The 10,449-nt window shown below is 54.9% G+C and overlaps 1 protein-coding gene across 3 annotated transcripts; it reads right to left on the bottom strand.

Annotated features, from left to right (window-relative positions):
* Window positions 1–2,253: 2,253 nt before the first annotated feature.
* On the bottom strand, window positions 2,254–8,399 carry ypel5 (yippee-like 5). Of its 3 annotated transcripts, none has more exons than XM_063072317.1 (3): window positions 8,311–8,399; window positions 6,363–6,537; window positions 2,254–2,800 (listed from the first exon to the last, which is right to left on the bottom strand). In XM_063072317.1, the coding sequence occupies exons 2-3, from the start codon at window positions 6,501–6,503 to the stop codon at window positions 2,576–2,578; spliced, it is 366 nt and encodes a 121-aa protein (XP_062928387.1). In that variant the 5' UTR covers window positions 6,504–6,537; window positions 8,311–8,399; the 3' UTR covers window positions 2,254–2,575. The 3 variants fall into 3 exon arrangements, with proteins under 3 accessions (XP_062928387.1, XP_062928396.1, XP_062928380.1); XM_063072326.1 differs by having other exon boundaries at window positions 8,231–8,320; XM_063072310.1 differs by lacking the exon at window positions 8,311–8,399 and adding an exon at window positions 7,788–7,945.
* Between the last annotated feature and the right edge of the window lie 2,050 nt (window positions 8,400–10,449).

Genomic DNA, 10,449 nt, shown 5'->3' with positions numbered 1-10,449 from the left:
CCTCACTGCTGACCTGCCTCCCTATGCCCGTCTTCCCCCTCCCTCTCTCGCTGGACCGCTCCCTCACTCTTCGGTGCCGCTCGTTCAAGGTTCGACTTGGGGCGGAAGCTGCGCGCGGGGTTGCGCCGCCAAAAGCGACCGTGCGGAAACACGCCTCGATACCAGCGGTCCGGGGGAAGGGAGAGAGCAGCGGAGCCGGACTTTTCATCTCAGCAGTGTACCGCTCCCTCAGTACGCCAGGGATGTGGCGCTCTTTCAGTACTGTCACCCTTAGAGTGCTGCGTTCCCTCAGCGCCATCCTCCAGCAGAGAGACGCTCCCTCCAACGATGCTGCACTCCCTCCTATTACTTTTATTGTTATGTATTACTCAAAGCAGCATTTATCTCCCATCCCTACTTAACCTTGAAACCTGGTGGGGGAGAGCTGCCTCCTTGACCTGCTGCTGGCGAGGGAGTTGTCGGATTTAGACAGTGTCGATGAAGGAATGGTTCCAAGTCTGAGTAGTGTGTGGGTACGAGGGAACCTCCAGATAATACATCTGTCCATATCCTTCTCAGTAGGAGAGGTACTGAGTTTGGGAGGTGCTGTTGGAGTTGATGGAGCAACATCCCGCCCCACCCTCAGTTGCATCTGCATGAGCCGCTGCCTCGTGAAAGCAGCATCTTTCAAGGCCATTCGATCTTCTCGCAGCTACCATCGGGCAGAAGGTATAGAAGCCGAAAGTCCCCCATCACCAGGTTCATGAACAAGCCATTCAGTTCTTGAATCAACCAGCGCAACACTATGACTACTTTTATGACTCCACACTAAAATTGATTGATTTTTGTTCTGTTCTTCCATGTAAAAATGGTGTTCTTCTTGTGAGTGCTGCTTATATGATATACACTATGATACCATTAAAATTAAGTTCATTGCACCTGTGTATAGATGTGCAACGAACTAGACTGTGGCAGTCAGGAAGGCTTTACAACGAGCAGTTAAAACTGCCCAACATATTACTGGCATCAGCCTACCCCCACATAGACACAGAAAGATGTCAGAAAAGAGCCAGTAACATCATCAAGGGTCCCATCAGGGAGAAGGCCATACCAGGACCACCAATCTCAAAAACAGTTACTTTCCCCAACCAGTATGGCTAATTGACACCTCCACCCACTAACTTCTGTATTTATATTTCTGTTTTATGTTCTTTTTGAGTTTTTTGTGCCGCATCAGATCCAGAGTAACAGTCATTTCATTCTCCTTACATTTATCTACAGGAAATTACAATAAACAATATTGAATGCACACGTGACAAACTCAACTTTGAGTAACTGCTGTGCATTTTGTAGATGGTGCATGTGTTCCAGTGGTGGCAGAGGGAGGGAGTGGCAAGACTTTGTTGAAGTGTTATTGTTGGTCAGTGATGGCAAGTATGGACCAACATTTTCCAGTTATTCATCTCAACAAATTACACAATGGTGCAAAGTTCACTGGTGACTTTTCTCCTGAGAGAACCAGCGTCTTGCCAGATACCCCAGTCTCTGCACAGCCAGCTTGTCCATAGGGCTGTGTTTTCCTGTACACCCCCCAGCCTTGTGAAGCAGAGGAGTTCTCATTCCAGTGACACAGGTGTGCCTGCCAAGGCAAGCCCCTATTGCCCAGCACTCAACACCCCTTGAACAAAGTGTCATTGACAATTTGGGGCAGGCCTGGAGTTGCAGACACTTCTTCTCATGAACCAGGTGGAATTTTAATCAAAATGCTCGCATTCTGCTCTCCACCATGGAGGCTCGCCCCAGTGAAGCCCCACGGCTGACGCAGTGGGATACACAATTAGCCTATGTGTCAGCAGGTGATCACCAGATCCAGGGGTAAATGGGGGGGGGTGGGAGGGAGGGAGGGAGGGGATGTAACCAGAGTGAATCCAAGGCAGTGAATGTTTACATTGTCAATCTCATAGGAAACAAGCAGCAAAACTGTGTTGAGCAAGTGCAGTCACAGGTTAGTGACGGCAAGCATGGACTGATGTTCTTTTTGTTTATTAAATTATTCTCAACACATTACACAGAGGCTGTTGAGAGGACACAGTAATTATCCCCCCTCCTCCCCATCCCCCATGCAGGGTGTCCAAGAGCTGTATGGTCTGCCTGAGACAGAACTCTTACAACCCCACCCCGCCACCTTAACCCAGGGACTGACGAGCCCCCACCTCACACCAGATCTTACCACAGTCCAGTAGCTCCTCTCCACAGAACGATGACCTCACGCCTGCACCCCGCCCCCACCCATCCCATCCCACAGGGCAGATTTACAAGCTCAGACGAGCTGACACCCAGCATGTCACAGGCAGCAAGAAAAAGATACTAAAAAAAAACTTAAATAGAAGAACTGAGAGCAATACAGAGCCAAGACTGCCTACTGTAACGCTGCAAGTTTACGCAGTGTGTGCACAGAGACATTACAACACAACGTCAGGCTGGATGCCAAGCTGACACTGTACACAAAGAAGGATAACTGCTTTTTAAATAAAAAGTATTTCTTCTTTTAAGCAAGGAAACAGAAGAGAAAGGGCCATGGAAAGGTTGGGTTCCTTCAGGAGGCATCAGAGGGGACGTGCTCTTCAAAACCTTCGCTCTCCCGCACCAGGGCTCTCTCCAGGATCACTCGACCCTCCTTGTAGCGCTGACTGTCCTCTGTTGCAAACTCGTAGATCCAGCCCAGTTTACTGTTGCAGTTCTTGCAGCTGACATCTCTGACCATGTGTCGTCCGGTGAGCATCACCCGGTCCTGCACCTCACTGTACTGCAGATTCACCACCTGCTCGAGACAGGACAGTCAATCAATGGGACACTGACCCCACCCACCACAACACTATTGACAGAGTCACCGACACCCACCAGGACACCCAACTGTGGGCAGAGTCAACCCCACCGACTGTGACCTCTACCCATAGGACACACTGTGGGCAGAGCCAGCATGCATCACCCCCACCCACTGAGACACTGACTGTGGACAGAGTCACCCCACCCACTGGGGCAACAACTGTGAGCAGTCACCCCCACCCACTGGGACACTGACTGTGGACAGAGTCACCCCCACCCACTGGGACACTGACTGTGGACAGAGTCACCCCCACCCACTGGGCCAATAACTGTGAGCGGTCACCACCACCCACTGGGACAACCACTGTGAGCAGAGTCACCCCCACCCACTGGGACACTGACTGTGGACAGAGTCACCCCCACCCACTGGGGCAACAACTGTGAACAGTCACCCCCAACCACTGGGATACTGATTGTGGACAGAGCCAGCATACACCAACCCAAATGACAGGAACACTGACAATATAGACACCTGCACTGCCTACTCTGACCCGACCCGTGACACCCACCTCAACTACCGACCCACCCACACACTGACCCTACCTGTGACACCCACCTCACCTACCGACCCACCCACACACTGACCCTACCCGTGACACCCACCTCACCTACCGACCCACCCTCACACTGACCCTACCCGTGACACCCACCTCACCTACCGACCCACCCTCACACTGACCCTACCCGTGACACCCACCTCACCTACCGACCCACCCTCACACTGACCCTACCCGTGACACCCACCTCACCTACCGACCCACCCTCACACTGACCCTACCCGTGACACCCACCTCACCTACCGACCCACCCTCACACTGACCCTACCCGTGACACCCACCCTCACACTGACCCTACTGTGACACTCAGCTCACCTACCGACCCACCCTCACACTGACCCTGCCCGTGACACCCACCTCACCTACCGACCCACCCTCACACTGACCCTACCCGTGACACCCACCTCACCTACCGATCCACCCTCACACTGACCCTACCCGTGACACCCACCTCACCTACCGACCCACCCTCACACTGACCCTACCCGTGACACCCACCTCACCTACCGACCCACCCACACACTGACCCTACCCGTGACACCCACCTCACCTACCGACCCCACACACTGACCCTACCCATGACACCCACCTCACCTACTGACCCACCCTCACACTGACCCTACCCCTGACACCCACCTCACCTACCGACCCACCCACACTGACCCTACCCGTGACACCCACCTCACCTACCGACCCACCCACACACTGACCCTACCCGTGACACCCACCTCACCTACCGACCCACCCACACTGACCCTGCCCGTGACACCCACCTCACCTACCGACCCACCCTCACACTGACCCTACCTGTGACACCCACCTCACCTACCGACCCACCCACACTGACCCTGCCCGTGACACCCACCTCACCTACCGACCCACCCGCACACTGACCCTACCTGTGACACCCACCTCACCTACCGACCCACCCTCACACTGACCCTACCCGTGACACCCACCTCACCTACCGACCCACCCTCACACTGACCCTAACTGTGACACCCACCTCACCTACCGACCCACCCACACTGACCCCACCCGTGACACCCACCTCACCTACCGACCCACCCTCACACTGACCCTACCCGTGACACCCACCTCACCTACCGACCCACCCACACACTGACCCTACCTGTGACACCCACCTCACCTACCCACCCACCCACATACTGTCCCTACCCGTGACACCCACCGCACCTACCGACCCACCAACTCTGACCCCATCCGTGACACCCACCTCACCTACCGACCCTACCTGTGACACCCACCCTCACCTACCGACCCTACCCGTGACACCCACCTCACCTACCGACCCTACCCATGACACCCACCTCACCTACCGACCCTACCCATGACACCCACCTCACCTACCAACCCACCCTCACACTGACCCTACCCGTGACACCCACCTCACCTACCGACCCACCCACACACTGACCCTACCCGTGACACCCACCTCACCTACCCACCCACCCACACTGACCCTACCCGTGACACCCACCTCACCTACCGACCCACCCACACTGACCCTACCCGTGACACCCACCTCACCTACCGACCCCACACACTAACCCTACCCGTGACACCCACCGCACCTACCGACCCACCCACACTGACCATACCCGTGACACCCACCTCACCTACCGACACACCCACACACTGACCCTACCCGTGACACCCACCTCACCTACCGACCCCACACACTGACCCTACCCATGACACCCACCTCACCTACCGACCCACCCTCACACTGACCCTACCCGTGACACCCACCTCACCTACCGACCCACTCACACACTGACCCTACACGTGACACCCACCTCACCTACCGACCCACCCTCACACTGACCCTACCCGTGACACCCACCTCACCTACCGACCCACTCACACTGACCCTACCCGTGACACCCACCTCACCTACCGACCCACCCACACTGACCCTACCCGTGACACCCAACTCACCTACCGACCCACCCACATTGACCCTACCCGTGACACCCACCTCACCTACCGACCCACCCACATTGACCCTACCCGTGACACCCACCTCACCTACCGACCCACCCTCACACTGACCCTGCCCGTGACACCCACCTCACCTACCGACCCACCCTCACACTGACCCTACCCGTGACACCCACCTCACCTACCGATCCACCCTCACACTGACTCTACCCGTGACACCCACCTCACCTACCGACCCACCCACACACTGACCCTACCCGTGACACCCACCGCACCTACCGACCCACCCACTCTGACCCTATCCGTGACACCCATCTCACCTACTGACCCACCCACACTGACCCTACCCGTGACACCCACCGCACCTACCGACCCACCCACACTGACCCTACCCGTGACACCCACCTCGCCTACCGACCCACCCACACTGACCCTACCCATGACATCCACCTCACCTACCGACCCACCCACATTGACCCTACCCGTGACACCCACCTCACCTACTGACCCACCCACACTGACCCTACCCGTGACACCCACCTCACCTACCGACCCACCCTCACACTGACCCTGCCCGTGACACCCACCTCACCTACCGACCCACCCACACTGACCCCACCCGTGACACCCTCACCTACCGACCCACCCTCACACTGACCCTACCCGTGACACCCACCTCACCTACCGACCCACCCACACTGACCCTACCCGTGACACCCACCTCACCTACCGACCCACCCACACTGACCCTACCCGTGACACCCACCTCACCTACTGACCCACCCACACTGACCCTACCCGTGACACCCACCTCACCTACCGACCCACCCACACTGACCCTACCCGTGACACCCACCTCACCTACCGACCCACTCACACTGACCTCACCCACACCCACTGTGTGGAGGCACTGCTGTAACTGCAGTGCCGGGGAGCGAGGGGGTGGGGAAGTGAACTGTCCTTGTGCCGGCTCACCTTGTTGAAGAGGAACGCTCGCCCTGTAGCGCCAGTGAAGCGTGTGGAGATTAGCTCGGAGCGGTTGGTCAGGATGGTATCACAGTTAGCGCAGGAGAAGAGACGGGTGCCTCCAATGTGGTCCAAGAAAATTCTGCCCATGATTCCAGCACTTTGGTCAGTATCCTTGTGGGATCTGCAAAGTCACAGCTAGGGTCAGCGGTGGGATGCCCACACTAATTAACATTCAACCCCACTGTCACCCTCTTCTGCCACTCAAAACATTTGTCTTCCTTCATTTCCTGGTCCTGGTCCAGGCCAAAAGCAGCTAAACAGAACTCCCTTTCTCTCGCTCCACATTCTGCCCGGCCATTTCTTACCACCTATGTGACTGGCTGATAATTGTTCCTCTAGTAACGGTCTTACGAGACTGCTTGGGCTTTATGTCAGAGGAAGGGCACGGTCAGACACAGGTCATCTTTCTAGGGGAAAGACAGCAACAATGTCAGGCACCCAGGAAACTTCACACACAACTCAGGAGAAATATCATCCCGCTGAGCTGAGGCTTAAGGGGACTGGAGGAAGGGAGGGAAGAAGGCTCTGCGGTGGGCAGTCTGCACAGGCAGGGAAGGAGTGGAGAGGATAAACAGCCAGACACGAGAGTAGCTGTGCCCAGAACAAAGCTCCTCCTGTGTGCAGTGAACCACGCTGCTAACTGAATTTCTCAAAGCAGAGCCTGTGAGGCAGGAAGAACAGGGAGCTCTGCTGCACCCAAACAGCCACACACACCCAGTACTGTATCACAAAAAGCAGGAAAGCATACCAAAACACCAGCAACACAGATCCAACAACACACACCATCCACATTTACAGCCCTACATAGAATAAGGACATCCGGGAGAGAGGCAAAGAGAACCCACACCCACTGTTACAGAAACATACACCACAGAAACCAATCATTCAACCCAGACTATCCTCTCCCAACAGCTTCATATTCTTCTTACATCTCAGTGACCAGAACTACACAGTGATCTGACAAGAGTTTTTACAAAGTTAGACCATAACATCTCAATCTCTGTACAGTATTCAATTAGTAAAAAGTACAGCAAAGTCCTTCAGCCCCCATGCTTAAAGCCAGTATCTCCTCTGCATTCGTAACTGTGTTGCTTCCATCAACAAACTTTCTTGAAAAGGGGACCATATTTATTGTCCTACAGTTATTTAAGAAATCTCAGAGCCCCAAAACTTTCTTCCCTTCCGTTGTAATTTGGGATAAATTCCATCCGGTCCTGAAGATTTATTGACTTTTCAGCATGACAAGGCATTGAGTATATAATTTACCGATGCCTACGCCAATCACTTACTTCCTTCACTAAACTTTCCAACTACAGTCTACGTCCTTCCACATACCAATGAAGAGTATTCAGTTGAACAGGTGAACTGTACCTTCAGGCTCCATTCACAGATGGCCTTTCTTGTCTCTAAACACTATTACTTTTCCCTATTTGTTACTCTGCTCTAAATATACTTAAAAACCATTTTGGGATTACGTTAATCCTGTTTGCAAGTGATTTATCCCGATAGAGACACCGCCCTCCAACCCTTCCCAAGGCCTCGAACCCTCCTTAATCCTCATCTCAAAGCCTGTAAACTGAATACCCATCCCCCCAGCCAGGCCTCTCCGCAAGATTTACAAACATAACCCTAATTCCAAGACCCTACCCCGCTACATATACCCCTCCCCACCCCCCTCACATCCTGCCCCATCTATTCGCTGACCTAACCCCTTCCTCGGACTTGTGTTCCTCGGCCTTGCCCTCCCCCACTACGCTACCCCGGTCCCTACTGACCGAGCGCCTCTCCCACTGCCCAAGCCTCTCCCCCGGGACCTGCAGCCCCCCACGACCGGGGCCCGGACTCTCCCACTCCTTCACTCCCGGTTCAGCCCCACTCGCTCCGCCGCACTGACCGAGCACCTCTCCCGGGCCGGACTGAATCTGATGTCACCACAACGACACAGCACAACACACGTGACCGGATGGGGCGGGGCAGATAGACCGGGGCAGCGAGGCTTTTGGGTGACGTGGGGGGGGGCGGGTCGTTTGAGTGACAGGTCGGAGGGCGGGGAAAGTGTAGGTGAGAGCAAGCGACCGAAAAGTGTCCCTTAGAGACGGGGAAGGGGGCGGGTGATTGAGCGTCTTTGTCAAGGTGACGGAGAGAATGGGCGACCTACACAAAATACTGAAGGAACTCAGAAAATCTATGGATTGGAATAAACAGTCAACGTTTTCGGCCGAGAACCCTTCCTTCATCAGCTGAATCACAGGGTAATAGGACGGGGTTTGTCTGAGTGACAGAGCAGAGGGCGGTTTTTTTACAAAACTATATAAAGTTTATTTACATCACATGCACAAGGTACAGATATTCAATACTTACAAGACAGTAAGTATACTCAAATTAGAATATGGTTACTACCATCTATAAAACAGTCAATACCCCTGGGTTTGTCTGAGTGACAGAGCAGGGGCGGGGCTTGTCTGAGTGACAGAGCAGGGGCGGGGTTTGTCTGAGTGACAGAGCAGGGGCGGGGCTTGTCTGAGTGACAGAGCAGGGGCGGGGCTTGTCTGAGTGACAGAGCAGGAGCGGGGTTTGAGTGACAGAGCAGGGGCGGGGCTTGTCTGAGTGACAGAGCAGGGGCGGGGTTTGTCTGAGTGACAGAGCAGGGGCGGGGTTTGTCTGAGTGACAGAGCAGGGGCGGGGCTTGTCTGAGTGACAGAGCAGGGCGGGGTTTGTCTGAGTGACAGAGCAGGGGCGGGGCTTGTCTGAGTGACAGAGCAGGGCGCGGTTTGTCTGAGTGACAGAGCAGGGGCGGGGTTTGTCTGAGTGACAGAGCAGGGGCGGGGTTTGTCTGAGTGACAGAGCAGGGGCGGGGCTTGTCTGAGTGACAGAGCAGGGCGGGGTTTGTCTGAGTGACAGAGCAGGGGCGGGGCTTGTCTGAGTGACAGAGCAGGGGCGGGGCTTGTCTGAGTGACAGAGCAGGGCGGGGTTTGTCTGAGTGACAGAGCAGGGGCGGGGTTTGTCTGAGTGACAGAGCAGGGGCGGGGTTTGTCTGAGTGACAGAGCAGGGGCGGGGCTTGTCTGAGTGACAGAGCAGGGCGGGGTTTGTCTGAGTGACAGAGCAGGGGCGGGGCTTGTCTGAGTGACAGAGCAGGGGCGGGGCTTGTCTGAGTGATATGCCGGGGGTGTTGTTGAAGACCCCGCCTATTCTGTGGAACTTTGTAAACATTCCACAGAGGAGCCTGGATTGACCAGTGGAGAAATGAGATCAACACATTATGGAAACCACAGGAATTCTGCAGATGCTGGAAATTCAAGCAACACACATCAAAGTTGCTGGTGAACGCAGCAGGCCAAGCAGCATCTCTAGGAAGAGGTACAGTCGACGTTTCAGGCCGAGACCCTTCGTCAGGACTAACTGAAGGAAGAGCTAGTAAGAGATTAGAAAGTGGGAGGGGGAGGGGGAGATCCAAAATGATAGGAGAAGACAGGAGGGGGAGGGATGGAGCCGAGAGCTGGACAGGTGATTGGCAAAAGGGATATGAGAGGATCATGGGACAGGAGGCCCAGGGAGAAAGACAGGAGGGGGGGAACCCAGAGGATGGGCAAGGGGTATAGTGAGAGGGACAGAGGGAGAAAAAGAAGAGTGAGAGAAAGAATGTGTGTATAAAAGTAAATAACGGATGGGGTACGAGGGGAAGGTGGGGCATGAACATTGACTTCTCTAACTTCCGCTAATGCCCCACCTCCCCCTCATACCCCATCCATTATTTATTTATATACACACTTTCTTTCTCTCACTCTCCTTTTTCTCCCTCTGACTATACCCCTTGCCCATCCTCTGGGGTTCCCCCCCTTGTCTTTCTCCCTGGGCCTCCTGTCCTATGATCCTCTCATATCCCCTTTGCCAATCACCTGTCCAGCTCTTGGCTCCATCCCTCCCCCTCCTGTCTTCTATCATTTTGGATCTCCCCCTCCCCCTCCCACTTTCAAATCTCTTACTCACTCTTCCTTCAGTTAGTCCTGACGAAGGGTCTCGGCCTGAAACGTC

This window comes from Mobula hypostoma, chromosome 2, assembly GCF_963921235.1.
Source record: "Mobula hypostoma chromosome 2, sMobHyp1.1, whole genome shotgun sequence".
Classification (NCBI taxonomy): Eukaryota; Metazoa; Chordata; class Chondrichthyes; order Myliobatiformes; family Myliobatidae; genus Mobula; species Mobula hypostoma.
This window is presented reverse-complemented; position numbering and strand designations above follow the sequence as displayed.

What these genes read in the sequence shown, in the direction of transcription:
- ypel5 (XM_063072317.1), bottom strand. Translation starts at nt 6,503, where the DNA reads ATGGGCAGAATTTTCTTGGACCACATTGGAGGCACCCGTCTCTTCTCC. An exon ending in GAGCGTTCCTCTTCAACAAG is followed by an intron (nt 2,801 to 6,362) that starts GTGAGCCGGCAC and finishes TGTCTCGAGCAG; the next exon opens with GTGGTGAATCTGCAGTACAG.